General features: G+C 52.2%; 2 protein-coding genes across 4 annotated transcripts in view; one reads left to right on the top strand and one right to left on the bottom strand.

Moving 5' to 3' along the window:
* The window catches only part of MORC2 (MORC family CW-type zinc finger 2), a 53937-nt gene extending 40424 nt beyond the window's left edge, over window positions 1-13513 (top strand). For all 3 annotated transcript variants that reach the window (XM_075110725.1, XM_075110726.1, XM_075110727.1), the window contains 10 exons: window positions 5567-5699; window positions 6045-6119; window positions 6233-6619; window positions 7010-7153; window positions 7247-7301; window positions 8097-8238; window positions 8579-8770; window positions 8866-8959; window positions 10245-10433; window positions 11327-13513. In XM_075110725.1, coding sequence (XP_074966826.1) covers window positions 5567-5699; window positions 6045-6119; window positions 6233-6619; window positions 7010-7153; window positions 7247-7301; window positions 8097-8238; window positions 8579-8770; window positions 8866-8959; window positions 10245-10433; window positions 11327-11395 — 1480 coding nt within the window. In that variant the 3' untranslated portion in view covers window positions 11396-13513. The remainder of the gene's footprint in view (window positions 1-5566; window positions 5700-6044; window positions 6120-6232; window positions 6620-7009; window positions 7154-7246; window positions 7302-8096; window positions 8239-8578; window positions 8771-8865; window positions 8960-10244; window positions 10434-11326) is intronic.
* Window positions 13514-22791: 9278 nt separating this feature from the next.
* On the bottom strand, window positions 22792-23968 carry LOC142064870 (apelin receptor A-like). The gene has a single exon (XM_075110371.1). The coding sequence runs from the start codon at window positions 23901-23903 to the stop codon at window positions 22833-22835; it is 1071 nt and encodes a 356-aa protein (XP_074966472.1). The 5' UTR covers window positions 23904-23968; the 3' UTR covers window positions 22792-22832.
* Window positions 23969-25836: the final 1868 nt, after the last annotated feature.

The following is a 25836-nucleotide window of genomic DNA, read 5'->3' on the forward strand; positions in this document are numbered from 1 at the left end:
ATGCACATCTGGCCACGCAGATCATCACAGGCAGACAAGTGCGGCACTCACAAGCTGCACCAGCAGCATCACCCTTTTCCCTCTCGGTTGGTCAGGATGAGGTTCCACTAGTGGAAATACTCACATCTCTCTCTCTGGCCCCTGGATCCCATTCCTCTGGTTACTTGCACTGGGATAGATGAGCCCCAAGGCCTGCAGCCTCAGGGGTGAGAGGCACAGACCTCGTCATGTGGACACACATAACATGGACACACTACAGACCTCCCAGTGTCTCACCTTGGGCATGTTCTCCATCCTGTAGCGGGTCCGGATCCTTGCTCTTTCCAGGTGCCTCTTGCCTAAAGGCACTTACAGCTCTGCCTACAGCCCCATACCTGTCTCCAGCAGTCGGGCAGGACTCACCGGTCCCTCCAGTAGTCAGCTCCTGCAGGCTCACCCTTAGACACCCTCCTCCCCTTCCTTCCAGGCCACCTCCTCAATCGCTCATCTGGCCCAACATGTGCTGTGAATCACATGTTCCTGTGCAGGCCTGCGATCATGCAGCTGATGGCACCCAGGCACACAAAACTCTGTGACCAGTCCCACTCCAGCTGCTGGCACTCAGACCTCCATACACACATGCACATGCAGAATAGAGCCCCTCGCCCAGGAGAATAGTTAGAAATTGAGTTAGTACCACGACAAGTGTACTGACCAGCCAGCTGTTTATGTACAACTGGCCTTTTTTAGCTTTTTATTTCTCTGTTTTCCCATGTTTGTTCCTCCCCAAATCACAGAATCACAGGTTGAAGGGACCTCAGGGACCATCTAGTCCTACCTTTCTAGGAAGAGCACAGTCTAGACAAGATGGCCCAGCACCCTGTCCAGACGACTCCTGAAGGTGTCCAGTGTGGCTGAGTCAACCCCTTCCCTGGGGAGATTATTCCAATGGTGACTGTCCTCACTGTGAAAAATTTTCCACTGGTCTCCAATCGGAATCTCCCCAAGAGCAACCTGTGGCCATCCCCCTTGTCCTCTCCATGGGACTCCGTGTAAAAAGGGAGTCTCCATCTTCTTTGTAGCTACCCCTTAAGTACTGGTACATGGGGATGAGATCCCCTCTGAGCCTCCTTTTCTCAAGGCTGAACAAACCCAGTTCTCCCAGCCTATCCTCGTATGGCAGCTTCCCAGTGCTCTGATCATCTTGGTGGCCCTTCTCTGGGCCCCTTCCAGCCTGTCCACATCCTTTTTGTATAGCGGGGACCAGAACGGGACACAGTATTCCAGGTGTGGCCTCACAAGCGCTGAGTAGAGTGGGATAATGACTTCTTTATCTCTGCTGGCGATGCCCTTTTTGATGCAACCCAGCATCCTGTTGGCCGCAGCAGCACACTGTTTGCTCATGTTGAGCTTCCCCCCACCAGGACCCCCAGGTCCCTTTCCACAGAGCTGCTCTCCAGCCAGGTGGATCCCAGTCTGTGCTGCACTCCCGGATTATATTTTCCCAGGTGCATGACCTTACACTTCTCCTTGTTGAACTTCATAAGGTTCTTGTTGGCCCACTCTTCCAGCCTATCCAGATCTCCCTGCAGAGCAGCTCTCCCTTCTGGAATGTCTACTTCCCCACTCAATTTGGTGTCATCTGCAAAATTCATCAGGCTACACTTGATCCCGTTATCCAGATCACTTATAAAGGTGTTGAATAACATTGGGCCCAATATCGATCTCTGGGGGACTCCACTAGTGACAGGTTGCCACTTGGAAAAGGAGCTATTTACCACCACCCTTCGGGTGCGGCCTGTCAGCCAGTTCCCCACCCACTGCACAGACCACTTGTGTAGGCCATAATGCATTAATTTCTCCAGGAGGAGGCTGTGGGGGACTGTATCAAAGGCCTTGAAGAAGTCCAGGTAGACAATGTCCACTGCCCGCCCCATGTCAACCAGGCAAGTCACTTTGTCATAGAAGCCCACCAGATTTGTCAAGCACGATCTGCCCTTAGTGAAGCCGTGTTGGCTTTCCCCAATCACGTGCTTCATTTGACTTGTGATGGCCCCCAGGAGGACTGAAGTAAGGCTGATAGGCCTATAGTTACCCGGATCCTCCCTCTAGCCTTTCTTGTAGATAGGGGTAACATTTGCCTTCCTCTGGGACATCCCCCATTCTCCATGACTTCCCGAAGATTATGGAGAGTGGCCTTGCAATGACATCAGCCATCTCTCTCAACACCCTTGGGTGGATGGTGTCAGGGCCCATTGATTTGTAGGGGTCAAGCTCCTGTAATAATTCATGTACTAACTCTTCCTTCATGGTTGGTGGGTCGGTGTTTGGATCAACAGGAAATTTCATTCCCAAAGCCTGGGACCTAACAGTGCTGGTAAAGACAGAGGTGAAGAAAGTGTTGAGGACCTCTGCCTTTTCGTCATCGTTGGTGATTGACTCTCCTGTTCTGTTTAGCAGTGGGCCTATGTTTTCCTTCTTTCTCTGCTTGTGGTTGACATACCTGAAGAAACCTTTCTTGTTATTTTTGACATATATGGCCAGTTTCAAGTTGAGCTGGGCTTTTGCTTTTCTAACTGCATCTCTGCACACTGGCAATGCCCTTGTAGCTCTCGATGGATCATCTCAGTCCTTCCCTTTACCTGCTTTTGGTTCCTCCCATCGGTCCAAAGGATATTTCAGAGAGCTGCTCCCATTGACTGGACACTGGGGCTGAGGATGCCCTGGGACAGCCCTGGCAGGAGCCCAGAAGGGGCATCTCTTCCTCCTAAGTACCTATCTGTTCCTCCTAAGTACCTAATTTGCATTCCCTGAGCTGCCTTTGGGCCTCTGAACTTGTGGAAATGGGCCTTGGATGGGCTGGTGGCTCCTGGGATGGCCTGGGAGTAGACAGGGAAGGGTGTTACTCAGGTTCTCCCACCTGCCATTGTCTTTGTGCTCTGCAGACAAGCTTTTTAATTATGTAACCTAACAGGAACTTTATTTACTAATGAAAGAATTTAAATTTTGTATTTGCAATACCTTGAAATCTGGAGGGGTTTGGCTGCATTTCACGTGAGAACATGCTGGGGCGTTGGCTGGAGCAAGTTAGAGTGCCTCCTCTGTGTGCATACGTGGTGTTGTCCCACATCCCCCTTGCAGGGAGATGGGAAAAGGCATGTGAGGTGCTTTCGACTGGTGATCCAAACTTCTGGTCATTTCAGCTTCTTCGAAAGAGATCTCAGGAGTCTTACTGAGGGAGGATAAATAACTCTAGAATATTTTTTGATTTTGTAGATTCACGTGTACTTTCCAACAGTGAGTGCAGTTGTGTTCTTTTACACGAGGCATCAGATTTTCTACAGAAGTTGCACTAGCACTCCTCTGGCTTGGTTGGTGCCAGTAGAAAGCAGGGCTTCCTTGCAGTCACTGCACTTCTGAAATTCCCTTCCAAATGCTCTACTCTCTGGTGTTTCTTGCTGTGTCCTTGTGAAGGTTTGGACAGCTTCACCTCTGTGTCTTGATCGTGTGCCCCAGCTGTTCCATTCCAGGTATTTCTACTGTCTGAGGGGAGGACTGAAGATTTGGGAAGCACAGCTGTTGCCACCATGGGTCGGAGGCCTCAAGCTTGTGCGCCATGAGGGTCTGTGCAGAATCTTATCCAGCCAAGTTGAAGATGAAGCATTGTCAGAGTTGATGTTCAGATTCTCTCTTGGCATCAGAAGACCACGCAGTGGTCTTGGCTGCCTTGGCATTGTCTGCCTGCATTGTGTCCACTGTTGGCACTGAACTGTTCCCCACCCTTCTGATTTCTCCACCTACGCCTCAGTTTCTGCTGGTGGTGTATTGTCCCAGGTCATGGGAGCTGAATGCCCTTCTCCATCTCTGTCATGTAAAGCAGTCACCCGTTCTGATGCCACAGTCTGTGTTGGGATCAGCCCTAAGTGGCACCATCGCTCACTTTGTCACAGAGAAGGCAGCGTGTCTGTGTTACGTATTAGTGTCAGGCTCACTCTCCTCCCTTTTCCTACTTAATATCCAATTGGGTCCTAAATGGTGTTTGGACTCAAGGCTGAAACACCAGCTGAAGATGTTTCTCTGACTCAAAGCTCCTTGAGCATCACCAAAGTCTTGGTGCTGAGTTGCAGACCATTCTGACATTTTTTCTGACTTGCTGCCTCTGGCGATGCAATCTGTAGTTTTGAATGTCTTGAATAGTCTTAATTTTTTCCTGTTGGCAGAACTGACAGGTGCTTTCATACTTTCTTGTGCTGTAAGATACAGCTTAACAATGTTTTCAGCCTCAATCCATGCAATGGCATAGGAGATGGCTTTTCTCTGCTGGGAAACTTGCATGTGGTGCTGCTTGTTCAGCTTTATCTTTGGGAACTGCAACTTTGGTGTCAGGCAGTCTTTTTACTGTGATGACAGATACTTTCTTAGCCAAGGAAGTAATCACTCTATGAAAAACTCCCCTGCAGTGCTTCAGCTGGGAAGAGGCTGATGGAAAAACTGCTGCTTGTCCTCCTTTCCACTGACAAAGCTGATCTCAGTGTGTATCTCGCAGACTAGGGAATATCCCCTCAGTTGGCAGGTTCAGGATCAGAGATCTTGGTAATATCATCTCTCAGTCAGCCTCCTGGAGCTCTGTGTGAGCCACAATGAGAGCAGGGTCCTCACTTTATCTGTAAGACTTAGACTTGCGGGAAGTTTTTAATGGCTTGGCTCCCAGGCAGTGTGGGAGTCAGATCTTTTGCATTGTGCAAGAGTTGTCTTGGTACTGCTGCTTTCCTATCTCACATCATCCCTCCATGACTTTGCCCTGAAGGGGTTGGTCCTGGTGTGTCTGTCCATGACAGTTCTGTGACAGGAGGTGAGCCTGGGAACTCCTCAGTCCCCTCTTCTTCCTCCAGCACTCTTCCTGATGACCAGCTGCTCAGCCAGAAGTTTGAAGGTGATGTCAGTCCACTTTCATGCATTTCCTACCTGCATTTTCCTCCTCTCCCAAGGACTCTTCCAGGGTTCTGCATCTGAGAGGACCTGAGGGAGTAGGATACTCACCACTGTTTCGTTAGGCCATAAGCCAAACAGGATGGGAAAAGCAAAAAGTTAAGCGATATTGCAAAGGAAAACTTTGTGGCCTTGGGCGGCAAGGTGAAGTGCATCTTCTATTGGAAGGCTCGTTCAAAGTGACACCTTAATGACGGGTTACTGGTAATAAGCTTTCCTTTCTAAATGGAAAGTAAGTCTGAAAAGAGGAATTGATATGAAGACATAGTTGATAGGAAGGAAAATTGCTGTAGAAGTCCAGCATACAGAAACAATGTAGAAAACCAGTTGAAGCTGTTCCTAAGCTTTGTTTAGCTCCTGGGCTCTGAACTGGTAATTCCCAGCCTAAATGGCTTGTTTTAACAACGATGCTTTTTATCCTTAAATCGCATATGTTTCTGAAGAAGAAAACCACTGGTTTTGAGACTGTGGGCAGGGCGTGCAGGGAAGCGGTTTTACTGCTGCGTTTGGGATGGGATATGGGGACAGTGCTGTGTGTGTGAGACAGTGCAGGTTCTGCTGTCGTCACTGAGGTTGTCTTGCGTTCCCTTCTTGCTAGATGTGAAGCTGCAGAGCAGAAGCAGAAGGTACCACTGGGAACTCTGAAGAAAGACTTGAAATCACAGGAAGAAAAGCAGAAACAACTGACAGAGAAAATCCGCCAGCAGCAGGAAAAGCTGGAAGCTCTGCAGGTGAATCTGGAGGTCTCCAGCTAGGCACAGGAGGTTTGAGGGACCTCCTAGTGCAAATGGCTGATGCTGACTCATGTCTGTCTCATCCTCTAATGCCACCTGTGCTCCTTCATGGGGTAGGGGTTGTTTTAATAACAGAAAGCAAGCATCTCAGCTTGCGTTTCATTTTCTGCTAGGAAAATGGGAGTGACTGCTGGTGTTTGGATGAAGGGATGTCTCTTGAAGGCCACAGAACACACCTTATAATTGTTGATTTTAAACTGGAAAACTGTTTGCTGGGCTGGGTTCAGGTAGGCCCTGAGAGCTTTTAAAGATGTCCTTTCTGATTTTTTTTTTCTTAAATAGAAAACCACTCCAATTCGATCTCAAGCTGACATAAAGAAACTGCCTCTGGAAGTGACCACACGGCCTGCAGGGGAGGTAAATGGGATACTGGTATAAGCTTTGTACTCTTCTGTGCTATCCTTACCTGCTCTGAAAAGCAGTGCCCGACTCTTCTGTCCTTTCTCTGTCTGTACCCTCATTTGTTTCAGAACACTCAATCACAGACCCGACCTCAGCGCCCGCGATCTCCTCCTTTACCTGATGTAATCAAGAATGCTCCCAGTAGACCACCACCACCTATGCCTCTTCCCAAGCCTGTTGGTCAGCTGAGAAAGAGCTCTTCAGCTTGGCCAAATATAAGCACTCCCAAACTGGCAAGCATGCTCTCCAAGGAGGAGGCCAGCACTTCAAGGACACATCAGCACATTGTGACAGCTGGAAAGTCTAACAGCACTTTAAAAACTCTTGCCAAACCAGGTACAACAATGAAACTACCTGCTGTCCTGCAGAACCCCAAAAGCTCTCGTGAGACACCCAGTCCAAAAGCTGCTAAGGTGCCAGCATTAAAGAAATCTGCCAGTGTCAAATGGCCACAGGTGAGACTCGATGGGATGAAGACTGTCAGCTCCTTACCTACTATTCTGCATAGCCTGTCCTGCTCTGTCGCATGGGACTTGCACTGTAGGCCCTACGCAGGGCAAGATAACTTTTACTTTACTCTTGGATTAGGGTGCTATTCTACACCCCTCGTGAAGACTCATTTAATCTCTTTCCTGTTAGACCAGACTGTTTCCCTAGAAAAAAAAAGAATGTGGAGTGGTGGGGTGAGCATTTGCATGATCACGGAGCACCTGTGAAAACCTTCTGGAAAAGCTAATTAACTGTCAAATGACATACATGCTGAGCATTTTTTTTAACTTGGATGAAGGAAGGTTTTGGTTGATAGCATGCTGGAATTACAGCTAGGGCTTGTTTGCTTCCTGCAGGCCTCCACCACTCGGAAGAGGATCTTCAGCACCACAGATGATGGGTCTGAGGAGGAGGGGGAGCACAGGAAGGAGAAGTCAAAACGGGGAAAATTTGTGGCAGTGAAAGAAGAGAAGAAGGATTCCAGTGAGGTGGTGGTAGAGGTGAGAGTGCACTGGTTTCCCCAGCCGAAGGTGTTTGTCAAGTGTTTAAAATCTTCTCGGGAGGCAGCTAATCTGAGCTCTCTCTACCCACAGCTCACAGACAGTGCTGGGGAAGAAGAGCTGGCAGAACTGAAGAAGGCTCAGAAAGGTGAGAAATGAATGCTTGAACTGCCTCCAATACCTAACACTGGAAAAAAACTGTTGCAGAACTAGACTAAATGATTAAACATGATTTCATTAATGAACTTTTTAAAATAAGAATTGGTGTAAATTTGTATCCCAAACCCAAAGATGACTCTAACTTGCATGAAACATTTTGGCCAGGAATCCCTTGATTAGACAAGAGGCAATTGTGGCATGCGAAGATCTGTAATTTGAGGGCTGCGTCACATTAATGGATGTGATGCTTGGCTGCATGGTGTAGGCCGATGTGTGTTCACCCTTCCTAAGTGAATGGATTATGGATTGTGGAGCTACATCAGCTGAGGACTGTATCTAGACCTGCTGTGCTGCTGTGAGAGAAGAGGGGCTGAGATGCCCCCAGGAAAGATGATAGCCAGGATGGTATTGCACCTTCTGGCAGAGCATGGCATTTCTTCAGCTTGTTCCCAAGGAGCTGTCTGGAAAGTGACCCACTAGGAACACATGGCAAATTGTCCTAGTGGCCAACGCAAGCCTGGAAAGCCCATGTCGAACAGCCCAGACAGAGTACAGGAGAAACCTTCTGTCTGAAAATGCCATATAATTTCCTTGCCCCTTAATGTTTCTAAGTAGGAGTTGAACTGTGTGACAGCGTTTTTATGGTTTATGTACCATTTAAAGGAATTGTCACAGGTTTAGGTTTGCTCCCTGCTGAGGTAGCTGTGTTCTCTAGAGCTCATGCAAAATGTGCTCTCCAGCATCTGAATGTTTGCAAATATCTTTACTGTCCTCCTCCTTGCAGATAAAGGGCTGCATGTGGAAGTGCGTGTGAACAAGGAGTGGTTCACAGGCCGTGTCACAGCTGTGGAAATGGGCAAGCATGCAGTACGCTGGAAGGTGAAGTTTGATTATGTTCCTACAGACACCACACCAAGGGATCGCTGGTAACTATCTCTAGCTACTGGATTTTGGAGGCTTGTTTTGGTTTCAGGAGGAAGACCCCATTTTACTTCCATAGGTGCTGAAGACAAATATATTGCTGTCATGTCATGGGGCATGTGTGTGCCTCAGGACTGTCCAGCTGCTTCATAAGGAATGAGCATAACAGACTCCATACGGTCTGTCCATCGCTTTGCTGTGACGTTCCTGTGGAGGCAGCTGTTGTATAATCTAGAGGTCTCAGAGTGACAGCTGGGTGCAGGTTCTGATGAGGCTGTTAACAGTGTTTCAGGTATGGCGTTTGTAGAAGGAGACATCTGACTTTCCGTTAATATTTTTTTTCAGGGTAGAGAAGGGCAGTGAGGATGTAAGGTTGATGAAGCCTCCCTCTCCCGAGTACCAGGCTCCAGATATGCAGACGGAAGAGGAGGTTGTTGTGGCTGAACCTTCTACCTCAGACTGTGTCCGAATTGAGCCAGACACCACTGGTCCCAGCAGCAGCCAAGAAACAGTAGACTTACTAGTCCAGATCCTTCGGTGGGTTCACTGCAGTTTTTGTGAGCTGCTGTAGTCTGATTGCTCTAGTCCTTTAAACTTCAAATTCTGGCTTTGTGTTTTTCTTTCCTGCATAGAAATTGCTTGCGGTACTTCTTACCTCCGAATTTTCCTATCTCCAAGAAGGAGCTGAGTTCCATGAGCTCAGAAGGGCTCTTGGCATTTCCCTTGGTGAGTTCAGTATTTCTAGAAAAGTAAGTTTGGGGGTTTTCTCCCCACACATTCCATTCTTATAGCAAGTGTGCATCCTGTTGATGCAAGATCACACTCTTCAAAAGGTTACTTGGATCCTTAGCAGACTAACATAGCTGAGAAAAAGAATGAGAGCCTCTGAAGCATGCCTTAGGTCTTTAGACAGTTGTTTGAGGATTTTTTTTAATTACCATACATCTGTGTGGGAAACTTGTTGGCTGCTACTATCCTAACTTCTTGTTCATTGCTGTTAAGCTTTAAAAAAGAGATGCCAGGTTAGAGGTTTGTAGAAATAGGATGTAGGCATACCTGTTCATTTTGCCCCCAGCCTTTTAAATCTAACTTATGCAGAGGCAACCCTAAAATGAGAGAGAACACGGAAGACAACCGCCCCTCACATTTCTGCAGGTGAGCATGCTGACCACCTGTGAGTCAGCTGTACATCTTAAGGCTTTTGGTGTGACCTCCATTTATTTGAGCAAGGAACAGATGGGGCTGAGCCTGCACCAGTATCTGCAGTATTGGTACCTTCCTGGCATTGGAAGGTCCAACGCAGACTGAAATACAGAGAAATGGTACTGGCCTCTCCAGCTTCTCTCTTCTGACATACCACAAGGGGAGACGTTTTCAGGAGGCATCTGTAGGTGACAAAAGCCACCTACAGATGACCAAATGACAAAAGCCACTGCTTATTTGGTAGTCTTCAAAGTGCCCTACTCACTCACTTGCAATGTATATATTGGCAGTCTCTCTTGTCTCTTCCTCTTTTCTCTCTGTTAGCTCAGGTGTCTGCTTGAGTTAACCAGTCCTGCTGCTTCCACAGGACATGTTGGTCTTGTCTGGAATTTTCTGCAAGTGTAGATGTTCCTACCTCGCAGTAATAAGCTGTGTTGTCTGGGTGGCCTATACTTGAGAAGCTTACTGTGTACAGAGGCTGTGAGATCTTTCCACAGCATAACTGTGGTTTTAGCCTTTTTAAAACATACTGCATCCTTCGTCTGAACTCAGGCAGCTTTTCTGGCAGTTCTGGTCTTTGAGGAATGTGAAAACCCATTTGTGCTGCCTGCAGTAGGCAAATCTGAAATGTAAATGTAAGCATGGTAACGACTGTGGGCAGGGCGTGCAGGGTCATGGTGTTAGGCTGGTGGTATTCGGTCATGGGGTGCCAGTAGCTGGACTCTTCTACAAGCTGCAAGTGCTGGGGATTTCTTGACACTCGGTACTTCTTCTTAACATGTCATCTGTTGTGTTTTGTCTTCTACAGAAAGAATATTTCAAACAGTATGAGGTAGGTCTGCAGAACCTGTGCAATTCATATCAGACACGTGCCGATGCCCGGGCCAAAGCCTGTGAAGAAAACCTCCGCAACTCAGAGAGAAAGCTGAAGGAAACAGAGGAGAAACTGCAGAAGCTGAGGACTAACATCGTGGCCCTTCTGCAGAAAGTGCAGGAGGTGGGTGAGGAAGTGGTGTGACAGCAGAACTACCCCGTTAGTAGCAACCTTCCCCAGACCCAGGTCCCTCCAGGCACTTGAGATGTCTTAGTCCAGCATTTAACTGGGCTTCAGCTCTTTCTCAATTAGGTGCAGCTTGGGCTTAGACTGTTAGAAGCAGCTGAGTGTGCAGCTGCTGTTGCTGCCCACCTTTTGGATCCAGGCCTTGGGGTTCTTGATAAGTGTTGATTTTCACAGATGGATTTTTCATGGCATGTACATACCGCACAGCTTCTACTGTTTTCTGCTTTCTGCTATGAAACATGGGGCTGCAGGAGAATTTCCCTGGGCACAGGCAGTGTTCTGCAGGGAATTTCTGCCCCATTCTTGGGCAGAAGGGTGGTGCTAGGTTCTGAACCCCATGTATAGGAAGGCAAACCTTTAAACAAATACTACTTCATAGAAAATTTTTATGGTGAAATCTTTTTATTAATTATACTATTAAAAATTAAAATAGCAAATATATATTTAAATAAAAGTTTAAATAAAATTAAGACCACCCAATGGAAAAGTTTATGAAAGCAGATGGAAGCAGTTGCTCCCTATTAGGAAAATGTGTGTTGAAGGTAAAAAAAAAGCCTAACTTGACCCTGATCAGCACAGTAAACCTATTGCTTGAATGCGTTGTTTGAGCATCAAGTGCTGACTGTTTTCCAAGCATTGTCCGTCAGGCTCTGACAGGAAAGCTGGTGGTGCTTTCACAGCAGATGGCAGCAGCTGGAGAGTGCTGGAAGTCAGGGTGTAAAGGCTGACCAGGACAGATGTTGCAGAGGATGCTGTGCTGCTCTGTCTTGTCTTCGCATTGTTCTTCAAGATTCACTTTTCACTGGTATTTCTTGTGCCTTTGGTTTCAGGACATTGATATTAATACAGATGATGAACTGGATGCATATATTGAGGACTTGATCACAAAAGGAGATTGAGCAGCCCCAGTCCAAGTCCTAGAGAAGTGCAGAGGAGCTGGTTGCTGTGATGGGAGATGTGGATTCCTGCAGTGGAGGACTATGGCAGCTGTTGAGGAGAGGGGATTTCTAGACAGTGCTTACGTTGTGATGGTGTACAACTTGTTCTTGTGACTTTACATGAAAAAGATATTTGTGCTGTTGGCAGGAAAATTTTAAACATTGTAGTTCTCTGAATCTCTTCCTGATGTTTATAAATATTTCTTTTTTAAAAGAAATAGGAAATGTGCCTGATATGATGGGAGGGTTGCTGTGTGTTTTTAGTGAGGTGAAACTGTGAATACCCTTTCTGCATCTGGGGTATATTCATATGCTAAACCTGGAAGACCAGAACATCCTGCCTAGCAGGTTGTCTCAAGTAAGAACCTGGCAGCAACTTAAAAATAAGCCTTGAGTTATGGAAGAGGAGGTCAGAAGACCTCGAAGATACTGAACTTGGGCTAAAGAAAGCCAAGTCAGGAATTTGAACTACGTGGAGGAGATCAAAACACAGTCCCTGGGTGAGCGTGAGTGGAGGCGATGAAATCTTAGTGGCTCTGAGGGTGTTGGGTGCAGGGGATTGGCACTTGCCAGTGCAGTGAGGTTCCCGAATATGAGGTCTCCAAAAGCAGGTGAAGTTGTCACCATGCTAACAGTCAGAGGCTGAGTATCCTTTTAGAAGAGGATGACCTCCTATGCTGCTCACAGTGGGTTGTGATCATCAGAGGGAGACAGCTGGAGTTCAGATTCTTTTCTAGCAGTCACCTTATTGCACACTTCTGCTGCTGTTTCTTTGAGACATAACTGCAACGGCAGAACTCCTCGACCAGCTGAGAATAAATTGACCCTCTGTTCTGTTGTCACTCCCTCAGGTTTTGCATTGCTTTGATAAACTTGCTCTTCCAGGTAATTTTATTAGAGTGCTGCAGTTTGGAGCCTTTGGAGCCCTGCATTGCTGAGTCACATCTGGCCATGGGTCAGCAGCAAGGACAATGCTTTCCCTCATCCTCCCAGCTGGAGGGTACACTACAGCTCCTAGCAGACCACTTGTGGCCAAGGTGACTCAGTTTCAGTCCGTTGGCCAGCCAGCTTCTCAGGTCTGCTAGGACAAGATGTCCGTGAACTCGGTGCTTAGAAAACTGCAATCCCCTACAGCCTGGCGGTTTGAAGAAACACAGTGTGACCAAGAGGTGCCCACCTTCAGGAACACCCAATGAAATGGACCATCAGGGTTCTTCTGACAGCTGAATGTGTAATAGATGTTTTGCAAAAAAAAATCCAAATTAAACATCTGTTGCACAGAAAATCTTAAGCACCTAATGGCTTACAGTCCTGGAGAACTCCCAAGTTCTACATACTGCAGGAGAGAGAGAAAACTTTTGCTTATTACCTGAATTCCAGGTCCTTGTAACATCACACAGTGAGACTGCCTTCATTCAGGATCTGGGCCCGGACATCCTAGTATAAATGAAGGTAAGGAGCATCTGCCCCACACCTGTACACTCTCTTGTACGGAGGGGCAACATTCCTTAAATGTAGCTCCACCAGTCTTCTCAATTTCCTTACACGTACTGGGGGTTTTGTTAATTGTGATGGCACACTGGTGCTTCATGTGAAAATGATGCTTCTGTAGAAGCTGAGTTTTATATTAAGGTGAAAGAAGAAATTTTTGCCCTTTCCAGGTGGCCAGCAGAAATTCTAAAGAACTAGATTTCATTAAAATACAGTTCAGAGATGCTGCTGCTTTTTTGCAAGCTTTAATTCATAACATTTGTCCCACCCTAGTATACTCCAAATAACTCTTACACTTTTCCTGAGCTTCCTGATACAGTTTGATCCCCTACTCCTGCTGTCCTCTTAGGAAGGTGTTACTCAGTTTTTTTCTTCTATTCCCTGGAAACTTCTCATTTCCAGTTTTAACTTTTTCTGTATGACATTTCATTCTTTTTGATCTTGTACCAAGCAGTTTTGAGTTACATTTCTTCCCTGGATTTACTTTCATCAGTACGATTGGTATGTCCTATCTAAAATTCCATTTTGCTAGGAAAAGCAAGCCAAGAATGTTTAAGCAGTAATAAAACAAGGTTTTAATTCTCAACACCTTCCTGGTAGTCCTTCTCTGCAGGTGCTTCAATTTGATTTTTTTTTTTTAATAACCTTGTTAAGTAGACCTATGTGTAACTGTTGTGGTTCAGCCCCAGTCAGCAACTTAAGCCCCACACAGCTGCTCGCTCACTCCTCCCACCCGAGCGGGATGGGGGAGAGAACTGGAAGAGCAAAAGTAAGAAAACTTGTGCGTTGAGATAAGAACAGTTTAATAATTAAAGTAAAACAATAGTAGTAATAATAGCAGTAACAATATAATGAAAAGGAAAATAGAGAGAGAGGTGAAACCTGGCTGGGGAGGGACACTGAAAACAGCAAGTGATGCAACCGCTCACCACCTGCCGACTGACGCCGCCAGTCCCTGAGCTGCGATCCAGCTCAGGGGGGGCCAGCTCCCCCCCATTCATATACTGGGCATGATGTTACATGATATGGAATGCCCCTTTGGCCAGTTTGGATCAGATCTCTTGGCTGTGCCCCCTCCCATCCCGGCTTCTTGTGCCCCCGGCAGAGCATGAGAGGCTGGAAAAGTCTTTGATTATTACAAGCGCTGCCCAACAACAACCAAAACATTGGTGTGTTATCAACATTGTTGTCATACTAAATCCAAAGCACAGCATTGCACCAGCTGCAGTGAAATAAAATTAACTACCCCAGCTAAAACCATGACAGTACCCACCCCTTATTCTATCCCATTTACATCATGCTCGGGTCCCATACTATCCAGTACAACCTCAATAACCCCTACCTGCCTTCTCATGCTGTAATAGAATATACAGATATAGATTATCATTCCCTTAGTCTATGGACCACCCCTGTAACATGTCTGTGAAATATCCACAAATGTCCACAAAAATGTCCATTGAGTTCATTTAGTCCATGGCTTTGGGCTCCATCAATCGTAACTGTCTTTCAGGGTGGGGAAGATGGTGTGTGTGGTGTCGGATTGTTGCATGCTCAAGTCAGTCCTTGGAATTCCATCACTGTTGCATTTTGCTTGGTTCAAAGTTCATTCTTGATTAATCTGGGACATTCCTACTATGATACCGTTGATATGGTTTATAACAATCATAGGAGTGATGACATACAATATTATATAGCAGTTAACATCATACCATTTAGTTCATTGGCTATTTTCACCCAAAATCAAATCCCCTTGAGGTACACATTGGACTCTTCCATCCTCCCACATCACCCACCAAGTGTACCCAGGTCCTTGAGTGAAATCAACTCCATGAATGGGTTTGCCTTTGCCCGAGGCAGGAATAACCCAGACTGTTTTCCTCAGCATATTTTTCACATGCGCTACCAGGACTTTATCCCCTTCTGCAGTACGTAAGGGCTCTGACTGGGTGGGCCAGCTCGATTGGCAGATCCCCTTGTGCTGACTAACCAGGTGGCTTTTGCTAAATGTGTATCCCAGTGTTTGAATGTCCCACCCCCCATTGCTCTCAGTGTATTCTTTAACAGTCCATTGTGTCATTTGATTTTCCCAGAGGCTGGTGCGTGACAGGGGGTGTGATACACCCACTCAATGCCGTGCTCTTTGGCCCCGGTGTCTATGAGGTTGTTTTGGAAATGAGTCCCGTTGTCTGACTCAATTCTCTCTGGGGTGCCATGTCACCACAGGACTTGTTTTTCCAGGCCCAGGAGAGTGTTCCGGGTGGTGTTTCCAGCCAGCTGGTGGTTGCTTCTACCATTGTAAGCACATGGCGCGTGCCTTGGCAGGTCTGTGGGAGTGTGATATAGTCAATTTGCCAGGCCTCCCCATATTTATATTTCAGCCAGCGTCCCCCACACCACAGAGGCTTTACCCGCTTCGCTTGCTTGATTGCAGCACATGTTTCACATTCGTGGATAACCTGCGCAATAATATCCATGGTCAAGTCCACCCCTCGATCACGAGCCCACCTGTACGTCGCATCTCTCCCTTGATGGCCTGAGGTGTCATGGGCCCACCGAGCTAGAAATAGTTCACCCTTATGCTGCCAGTCCAGATCCACCTCAGCCACTTCAATCTTGGCAGCCTCATCTACCTGCTGGTTGTTCCGATGTTCTTCAGTGGCTCGACTCTTGGGGACGTGAGCATCCACATGCCGTACCTTTACAACCAGGTTGTAAATATTGTCACAACCAGGTTGTGGCAATACCTTGCCACAATGTGGCAGCCCAGATGGGTTTGCCTCTGCGCTGCCAGTTGCTCTGCTTCCACTGCTGCAGCCAGCCCCACAAGGCATTTGCCACCATCCAGGAGTCAGTATAGAGATAGAGCACTGGCCACTTTTCCCATTCAGCAATGTCTAAGGCCAGCTGGATGGCCTTCACCTCTGCAAAGTGGCTCGATTCACCTTCTCCTTCAGCAGTTTCTGCTACTTGTCGTGTAGGACTCCATACAGCAGCCTTCCACCTCCGGTGCTTTCCCACAAGGCGACAGGACCCATCAGTGAACAGGGCATACTGCTTCTCATCTTCTGGCAGTTTGTTATACAGTGGGGCTTCTTCAGCACGTGTCACCCCCTCCTCTGGTGATATTCTTAAATTCCTTATTAACCTTAGATAAAACTGAAACAATCTGCCAAAGAAATACCAACAGATATATCTTAACTACCCAAGGATGTTCAAGGTACTGAAAAGTTGTTGTAATGAGGGAGGGAGGAGGCACTATAGAAGACGGTAGCTAGGGTACCATTCTGTATTTCCTCCATAAAAAAACTCCGAGAGGAGGAGGTACAATTGCTAATTGTATCCATGAGGTGGTACCCGACGTACAGTAATGGCTTCAATATAAATTTCAAATACCAAATAAAACTCAAGGCCAGTGTTTTAAAAACAACTCTCCCAGGCAAAACATCACTAAACACTGCAGAGCACAGCAGACCACAAAAGCCAGCACCAATCTTTAACAGGCACAGCAAATACAAGAGCATGGTGCAGATCGGATAAACTAATGTTGAGAACAGAGTCTATGCTGTGACCAGCAACTGTTGTTATCTCAAATGCTTCGTGCCCCACATTGGGTGCCAAAAAGGACTGTGGTGGTTCAGCCCCAGTCAGCAACTAAGCACCCCGCAGCCGCTCGCTCGCTGCCCCCACCCCTGCGGGACGGGGGAGAGAATTGGAAGAGCAAAAGTAAGAAAACTTGTGGGTTGAGATAAGAACAGTTTAATAATTAAAATAATTATGATAATGGTAACGATAATTATTATGATAATACTACTACTAATAATGATAATATAATAAAAAGGAAAATAACAAGAGAGAGAAATTAAGTCCCCCAAAAAAAGGAAAAATAGAACCACCCACTGACTGACGCTGCTGGTCCCCCAGCTGCAACCTCTGTGTGCCAGCAGCCAGCTCCCCCCAGTTAACACACCGGGCATGACATCGTATGATACGGAATACCCCTTTGGCCAGTTTGGATCCGCTCTCTTGGCTGTGCCCCCTCCCCTCCCGGCTGCTTGTGCCCCCGGCAGAGCATGAGAGGCTGGAAAAGCCCATGACTAGAACAAGCACTGCCCAGCAACAACCAAACATCGGTGTGTTATCAACATGGTTTTCATGCTAAGTCCAAAGCACAGCACTGTGCCAGCTGCAGGGAAGAAAATTAACTCTGTCCTAGCTAGAACCATTCAAGTGCTAGCCTTACCCTGGAACCTGAGGTCTCTGTGGGTGATCCTCCACCTCGTATGGGTTTGCCCAGTTTCTCTTCCATCTGAGCTCGTGGCAATCAGTCCTTCTCCCATTGAGGGACATGGTCCTGCCTGCACATCTTTGAAGAGTTGTGTATTGCTGCTCTTCCTTAAGTGGCGGCTTGAAGCTCTGCATCACCAGCATGGGATCCAGGGTTTGATTTCATGGCAACAGGAGCAACGTTTTCATTTTTTTGCAAGTCATTCCTGCAGCCTATAGTGAGGACCTGCTGGGCTTTGGGGTGCCGCTTGCTTTCAGCTACCTTACAGGGCTATTCGTTCTCCTGCAGTGGGGCACGCTTGGTCTCCTCTTCTGCTGCTGCCTTACCTGAAAGGCACAGCAAACTTCTCTGCCAAGAAGTCCTTCTGGTCTCCAGGCCCCAGGTTATCTCTATCTACTTAGGAGAGTGCCAGTTGTCTTGAAATCCCTCTTAGCAGCATCTGAATTTTTTCATGGTCTCAGAGTCCTGCTCATACGCAACCTAACTTGACCCATGCCCTCTGCGTGGGATGAGATCAGACAGGCAACTCTTGGATGATCTTGCTATACCCTTTCACATCAGCAAAGCTGCAGCTTCACAGCAGGAGCAGAGGAGACCCTTCTCTAAGCCTGGAGGGAAGGCTTCAAGAAAGCTCTTCAGCACCCCTTGGGAGGCCTGGAGGACTCTGGGCACCTGCCACATTAGTGGAATGAGAGACCGGGTTCATGGGGACCTCTGGGAGCCGAGGCTGCATGTCCAGGGGTCCCTGCCCTGTGGTTCCAGTGTGTGTGGAAACCAAGTGCTTTGGGCCACTCCAGCCCTCAAATGGTCCCTCTTCTCCCTGGCCTGCAGCCTTCAGCAAAACAAATCATAAATTGCCCATCCCCTCGTCCTGCCGGGAGCTCCCCAGTGCAGGGTGCCACCACTCTGGCTGCCCCAGAATAGGGCAGGGGATGAGGCTGGGGATATTAAGGCCCTTCTAAGGCTGCTGTTTTTACTTGAACACACTGAGCAAAGCATCTGAGCAGGGAGGGATGTGTACAGCAGGAGCATGGTCCCGGATGATCTTGCTATACCCTTTCTCATCAGCAAAGCTGCGGCTGCACAGCAGAAGCAGAGGAGACCCTTCTCTAAGCCTGGAGGGAAGGCTCCAAGAAAGGCTCCAAGCTCCAAGAGCTTCCCATTGCTCTCACTGGGAAGGAGGAGACTGACTCCCCATGTCAAGGGCCGCTGGGACTGGAAGAAAAAAAGCCCCAGAAGCCTTTGCTCAGCCTGAAAGAAGGGAGGGTGGGTACCAGTCGAGGGTGTTTACATGGGCACGGAACCCACAGTCCTTGTTTTCCCTGTCTCTTCTTTCTGAGAAGCTGTGGCCGCCCACAGCAAGCAGTGCTGGCGCTGTGCTGCTGTGTGCGGGGCTGCCATGCCGGGGGCTGGGTGCCCAGATGAGCCCGTGCTGCGTGTGCAGGTGATGGGGTGGGCTCTGGTCTGGCTGAGCTCTGCAAACAGCTGCTCAGAAGCTGCAGCAAGAAGCCAGGCTGGGGCCAGTGCCACCATGCTGGCTCCTGCTGCCTGCATCCCTGCCTGATCTCAGAGTGCGTGACTTTGGTTTTGCTCACCAAGGAGGGCACGGGCAGCTGCGGTGCTGCAGGTCTGGTGGCCTCCTGCCCTCCTCGCTCAGCATGGCTCTGGCACCAGGGCCATTCCCCTTCTGCCTCCCCTGGGCCACACTCAGCCAGGCTGAGGTGAAGCTGCTGGCTCAGCTGCTGGGCATGGGCTGCATGGCGGGATCCCTCGAGCGAGGACACTGCCACCAGCTCATCAAGTGCCTCTTTGTGCAAAAGCTGCCAGCGCCTGGGAACACAGGACACGTGTGGAGGCATCAGCCCCTGGTGCTGCCCTGTCTCCAAGGAAATATCCCCTGGCGGTAGAGGCATCCATGGCCCCTGCCAGAGCACCCCCACCCTGCCTTTGTTGGCTCCGCCGCGTTTCTCTGGGACACAAGGGGATAAAGTCTTCCTTTTCCTGCCAGCCGCCAGCTCCTGATGCAGCTGCCTGGAAGCAGCTCCCCTTGCCTTGAAAGGGTCAGCTGGTGTCTCCCCAGAGAAGTGAAGGCAGGCACTCAGTGCCGAAGCCAGCCCTGGGCCAAGGTGCGGCAGCGCCTGGGGCTGCCCGTGGCTGAGTGCACAGTAGGGCTCTTGTCAGAGCGCTGGGAGCCGCTGGCAGCTCCTTGCCCTGGGCCCTGCAGGCAGCTGAGCATCCTCTGCCCAGCCCAGCTGCTCCAGCCTGGAAAGGAGCTACAGTGATGCTGGTGCTGCTTTGCCCTGAGTGCAACACTGTAGGTGCTGGGGTGCAGGTGCTGGCTCTAGGCCACTGAGACTTCCACATGCCCTTGTTTCCCCTCTCTTGCCTCTGCCTCTCCTGAGCCCCCCCAGCTCTGCCTGCCTGGCACAAGCCAATGCCCTGACATACTGAGCCAGGGGATGACTGAAGCAGGCTGGGTTTGTTTTTATTAAATCCTCTTCTACCCTTCAGCACCTGAGTGTGACCACAGGAGGTTTCTCACAGCCCCTATGTCCCCACGGTCAGCCCAGCTCCCTCCTGGAGTGCCATGGCAGACATGTCCCTCTGGGGTGCCAGGGGAGGCAGTTGCAGCGGGATGGAGAGGATGCGACTGAGTATTCAGTGTATGGAGCTGTGCTGGGGAGGAGCCCTGTTCCTGCCTGGGCAGCCACCTTGGGGCTCCCCGGGTGCCTGGGGCCCAGCTCCCAACCCCAACTTCTCCTCCCAGCTCCTGCTCTTGCCTTGCTGTCCTTTGGCTTAGGTGAGGCAATGGGCTCAGCACTGTTTGCTCCTAGCAGCCCTCAGCTCCTCAAAGCTGTTCGCCTGTCTTCAGGAACAGTAGTAGCTGGAGAGGGGAGCTACTCTGCCCCATGGCATGGGCAGGACCAGCCTCCTGACTCAGCTACCCCCCAAACCCATCCTGCAGTGTGCTATAGGTCCAAACCAGCCATTGCCCAGAGAGCCTGAGCTTTGAGAACTGGTTCTGAAGCTGGATGCAGTGCCCATGGGCAGCAGGAGCATGGATACTCTGGCTGCGTCTTCCAAGTGCAAAGCAGTGGATGCACACAGAGCAGAAACCCTGGAAGGACACAGAGCTGTCTCTGCTCCTCCTCTAGAGGCTTGCCCCCTAGAGCAGGGAAGACATATGCCCTGGCTGGCGTGGTTATTCCTTACATGACCCGAGCCTGTCCCCATGCTCACCCCATGCCTGATCAGCCAATGCTTAGGGTCTGTGTGGCCAACAGCCCAGAGGACAGATGGGTCTCACACGGCTTCACCTAGGACAGGGGCTGGGACAGCTGTGGGGCTGGCACCGGTTGCCTCTGCATGGGCTCTGGCCATCACTCTGACCTTTCCCCAGGGGAATCCCCAGAGAGTAGTGAGGATGGTGGCAGAGCACAGGACGATTCCCTGCGCTCACAGGGCTGGTGTGGGGCAGGTGCCTTGGGGCCGGGCCTGGAGGACAGCGAGCATGTCTTGTCCAGGGGTGGGACATGGACAGTGGGGCTTCCAGGGAAGGTCTGGGGACAGAATGGGGGACTAGCATGGATGCAAGCATGCAGGGCTACCCTGAGGGCAGCAGGGCCGTGAACCCTTCCCTTTTTCCCAGTCTTCCCTCCAGGGAAATCAGTGCGTGTGATTTCTGTGATTTCTGGTGATCAGTGCTGCAAGCGCCATCATCACCATCTCCTCTCTGCTGTGCTTCCGTGGAGGAAGGGGGCTGTAGTGGGTGCCTTTCCCTCCTGGGATTCCCCCTGCACCCTCAGCCCTTCCTCAAGGGCTCTCCTTACTGGGATTCATGTTCCCCTCGCACAGTCTGGAGCCATGTCTGCAGCTGCCCTTGAAGGTGTCCCAAATGTTCTTGTTCAAATGTTTCATGGGTAAAGAAAAGCCCACAGCCCTACAGATGCTAGGCTTGGCCACTGCTCGGAAGGAGGGATGAGCAGGATTTGGGCTTTAACATGCTGTTGGTTAGGTAGAACTGCCTAGCTGAGCTCAAGGAGGAGCAACAGGAGGCTATGGAGCATGAGCCTGCCCCAATTTGGTGCTGGTGCCCTGGGCTGGCAAGGGCATGGAGAGATGGCAGCCTTCCCCAGGGGTGGCCTTGGAGAGCAGCAGCAGGGACTGCTACAAGGGGAGACTCTTCACCAGGTGCTGGGGGGGACAGTGCTTACAGCCCATGTTATGCTGCCCTGATGTCCTGTCCAGATGTCCCATGACCAGGGGGCCTGAGGACCTCTTACCTACACCTGTGCTGCCTGATGCTCCTCTGTCCCCCCACACACATGGTTTTGTGTGGGGCAGCCTGTCACTCTACATGACTGTGCAGGTCTCATTTTGGTCTGGGCTTGGGAGGCTGCACTCTCAGAGGTGTATATGAGAGCTGAGACAAGACAGCAAAAACCCAGCAGGATTTGCAGAGCCAAGGGAAGAGAAAAGCACATTCACCTGCATGTGCAGTGCTGCCAAGTGGGGCATCTGCTCAGGTCAGACGCAGCTTTCTCTAGTGCAACCTCTCTGGTAGGGCAGCATCCCCACCACAAGGCTTGGCTGGCCCTGTCCCAGTTCCTGCAGTGGCACCATCAGCAGCTGCACCCTCTGAGCTTGGCCCTGGGAGATGGCCATCAGAATCCACAAAATAGCTGCCTGTTGCCAGCCAGAAAGGGGTGACACATCTGTGGCATTCCAGAAATGATACCATCACTGCCCAAAGTAGGACAACCTCATGCTGACAACAGCATGGGTAACTCTTCTACCCAATGCAATGCTCCGAAGACCCTGTGCTGCCTGCCTGGTGTCTGCTCAGCGGGCACCCAGGGCGGGACCCCCAGGGGCCCAGGCATCACCCCTTGGATATGAGAAGGGTTTTCCTAGGAGACACCTCCAGCACCAGACTGCGCCTGGGGAAAGGCTGGCTCACCTGAGCTCAAGGTAAATGCACCCAGCTCCCTGCATGCTGGGTCCAGTGGACTGCAGGGCCCCTCTGGGATGGTGCCTGGAGGACAGCAGCACACAGGTGTCCTCACCCAGCTGTCTTGGGCAACCCTTTAGGAGATTCTGTCTGTGAGGCGAGGAGTTGAGCAGCCTCCGGACACGGCTGTAGACAGGTTGGATGTGCCCCGAAGGCAAGCAGCGCAGAGGGACGCCGCCGGAACGACCGTGGGAGCTGTGCCTTAGGATGGTGACAGCGGCCATGCCAAAGCCCCTCCGCTGCAGGGAGCTGCCGGTGGAGGAGAGGCGCGTCCCCAGGCGGCGGTGAGGGAGGTACGGGCCTGGGGCCGGCGGCAGAGGGGCTGCCCCGGGCTGTCAAACCGGCGGTCCCGGCCGGAGCCCCGCAGGGAGCAGCTCCCAGGGCCAGCCCCGGCGCTGTGGCTGGGAGTCTGGGCGGGGGGCGAGGCTGGCGACGCCCCCAGGTGACCCGAGGCCGCGGGTGCACGGCCCCGAGCCCCTCCCCGGCCTCTGCCCTCCCCGGGAGGAGCGGTAGAGGTGGGTGGCTGCCGCGCCGAGCGGAGCCGGAGGAAGAAGGCTGCGGGCTCCGGCGGCGGAAAGGGCGTTTATTGGGGCGCGGGGGTCCCGCGGGCGCTACAGCTTGGTGCCGGCCGAGGGCAGCTCGGAGCGCTGCGTGGGGCCGCTGAGCGTGGAGGAGGCGGCGGCGGCGGGCGGGCGGCGCGGCCCCAGCAGCAAGCGGCAGCGGGCGCGGAAGCGGCCGTCGAGGAACGCGTAAAGCAGCGGGTTGAGGCAGCTGTTGAGGTAGGCCAGGCAGGTGGCGTAGGGGTGCAGGCGGGCGATGAGCCCCAGCAGCGCGCAGGGAAGCTCCAGCAGCCCGGCGGCCGCCAGCGCGAAGAGGCTCTTGAGCAGGTGGAAGGGCAGCCAGCAGCCGGCGAAGACGGCCACCAGCGCCGCGATCAGCCGCAGCAGGCGCCGCCGCGCCGCCGCCTCGGCCCGCCGCGGGCGCAGGTGGCGGCGGACGGCGGCGCCCACGCAGCAGTAGCAGACGGCCATCAGCAGCAGCGGGGCGGCGAAGCCCAGCGCCGTAGCCCCCAGGCTGAGCGCCGCCGCCCGCCCCGCGCCCCCCGCCGCCAGCTCGCACAGCGTCCGGTTGCGGGGTCCCCGCCGCGCCTCCCGCAACAGCAACGCTGGCAGCGCCGCCGCCGCCGCCGCCGCCCAGAGCGCGGCCAGCGGGCCCAGCCCGGCGGGGCGGCGGCGGCGGGGGGCGACGCGGGGCGGCGGGGCGGCGCGGGCGGCGGCGCGGCAGCGCTCGGCGCTGAGGCCGCCCAGGCAGAAGGCGGAGGCGAACATGCTGAGCAGCACCAGGAAGCTGCTGAGCTTGCAGAGCGCCGCGCCGAAGGGCCAGTGGAAGCGCAGCGCCGTGTAGGCGGCCCAGAGCGGCAGCGTGGCCACGAAGGCCAGGTCGGCCAGCGCCAGGTTCCCGATGTAGGCGTCGGCGGAGCGGCGCCGCGCCCGCGGGCCGCGCCACACCGTCAGCAGCACCAGCCCGTTGCCCGACAGCCCCAGGGCGAAGACCAGCAGGTAGAGCAGCGGCAGCAGCGAGAAGGACGCCTCCCAGTCCGCCTGCCACTCGCACGCCTCTCCCGTCCAGTTGCCCGCCGTCTCATCGCCGTAGTAGTACTCCTCCGCCTCCGCGTACTCCATCGCGACCGCCGCCCTCCGCGCCCCGCCGCGCCGCTATAAGGGGGTCGTCGGCCCCGCCGCCACCCCCGCCCCGGGGCGGCCCCGGGGCCGTCGCTCCGCCCCGGTGCAACATTTCCCCTCGCCCCCCCCCCCCCTTCCCCCGCGCCCCCATAGGGTGCCCCGCTCGCCCCTCGCCCCGGCCGCCGCCCCCGCGGGCGTCTCGGCTGGCTGCCGGCATCCCGCGCCGGGGTGCGCGGGGAGTGGAGCGGCGGCGGGAGCGGATCGCTGCCCGCGGGGCACCGAGGGCGACGGGCGAGGAGCGGCGGTAGGCTCAGGGGGATTTTGGTATAGAATTCACGATGCCTTCTGCAGTGCCCCCCGAGAGGGTGCGGTGCCCACGCACCCCAAATCCACACATCTGCAGCCTTTAAAGGTGAGTGCACACCCAGAGCAGTGCGGGAGCTGGGGACTGGAGCGGAGTGCCAGGCATCATGCAGGATGAACAGGCCAGGATGCAGAACTCAAAGGGTGCAATAGCCTCCAGGAGAGCGTGGCGAGGTCCCTGCTCCAGGCACCTCTGCACTCTGGCACACCACCAGGCAGTCGTTGGTGTTGCTGTGTTGGAGCACAGCCTTGGCCGAGTGGGACTTGGAGGTCTGGTGGAAGGAGTTGAAGTATCCTTCCAAGATGAGGCCAGAGCATCCTGGCCTCGTGAAGCACCCTCCCCCACCTCCCCACCAGCACCTCATGCCTTCCTCCAGCAGCTCCCTCCAGCATCAAACCTGCTTGTCCTCCCTGTTTAAGGGCAGAGGAACGGAGGAGAGGTGGCGGGGTATCCCTCTTACTGCTTTCTGCCTGCACATTTACTCTGTTTTCTCAAAGGCAGAAGTGACTTTATTCTGTCCTGGCCAGTGTTTGTGAGAGCGGTCCGGGTCTGGCCAGCGTTTGTAAGGGCAGTCAGGTCCTTGTTCCCACTGGACCTGGTGATAAAGAGAAGGTGGCAGCCTCCTGCAAAGCAATCTCTGTGTGCTGAGGATAGAAGAGTGAGCCTGCACTGGAGCAGGGATAGGAGCTCTTATCACCGCTCGGTTCATGCAAGGGGGAAGGAGAGGCTGATGCTGCGGCTGAGAGCGTGGACTTCCTTTTGAAATTGCAGCTGGGTTAGCTGGATGTGCTGGGCCACTCCCTGGTTTCAGGCATTCAGCAGCAGCAGGGCCCCTTTTCAAGTCTTTACACATTTCCCACTGAGTCTGCACCCACTGCACCCACTAAGCATCCTCACCCTCCCCTTCCCCAGCCATGCCAAGGGTGGGGAACAGGCAGCATTGTTGGGAGCCCTGGAGCCAGCAGCATCTGCAAGGTCTCCGGAAGCAAGTTCTCTCTCCACTGGGCTGGCTTCCTACGGATCATGGTGTCCGTATTTCAGAGAGGTTTTCTTTTCTTTCTTTTCCTCCTCTCAGACACACCATAAAAACATCCTTGTTTGAGGAGAGCTTTGCAGAAGACGCTTCCCCTGTGTTGGTCCCGAGGTGGCGGGTGGCCAGCTGCAGCGCTGCCAGGAGCAGGGAGGGAGTTCTGGGCTGTGGTGGGCTGCTTGCTCCCAGCAGAGATTTCTCCATCACGGGGAGGAGCGCAGTTCCTGTCCCACAGGGGGATGTGGGCAAACTGAACCCTGGACCATGGTCCATAAGTACCTGGGAGCCAGGCAAGAGGACCTCCCCGGGCAGCAGGGACATTTCTGTGTTTTGCTCATCCTCTGTACTGTGTGCCTTACACTGCAGAGCCTTTCCTCAGTCTCAGTTGCCATGCAGCACAAAGCTGGGGCTGCAGGGCGAGCAGGAAGGGTGCCCCACACCTGCTGCAGCTTGTGAGCAGGCAGTGATGTGTCTGTGCCGGGGCGCTGCAAGCGCTGAGGATGTGCTGGTGCCACTGAGGACATCCTGGGGTTGTGCTG

Source organism: Phalacrocorax aristotelis, chromosome 15, assembly GCF_949628215.1.
Source record: "Phalacrocorax aristotelis chromosome 15, bGulAri2.1, whole genome shotgun sequence".
NCBI classification, from domain to species: Eukaryota; Metazoa; Chordata; class Aves; order Suliformes; family Phalacrocoracidae; genus Phalacrocorax; species Phalacrocorax aristotelis.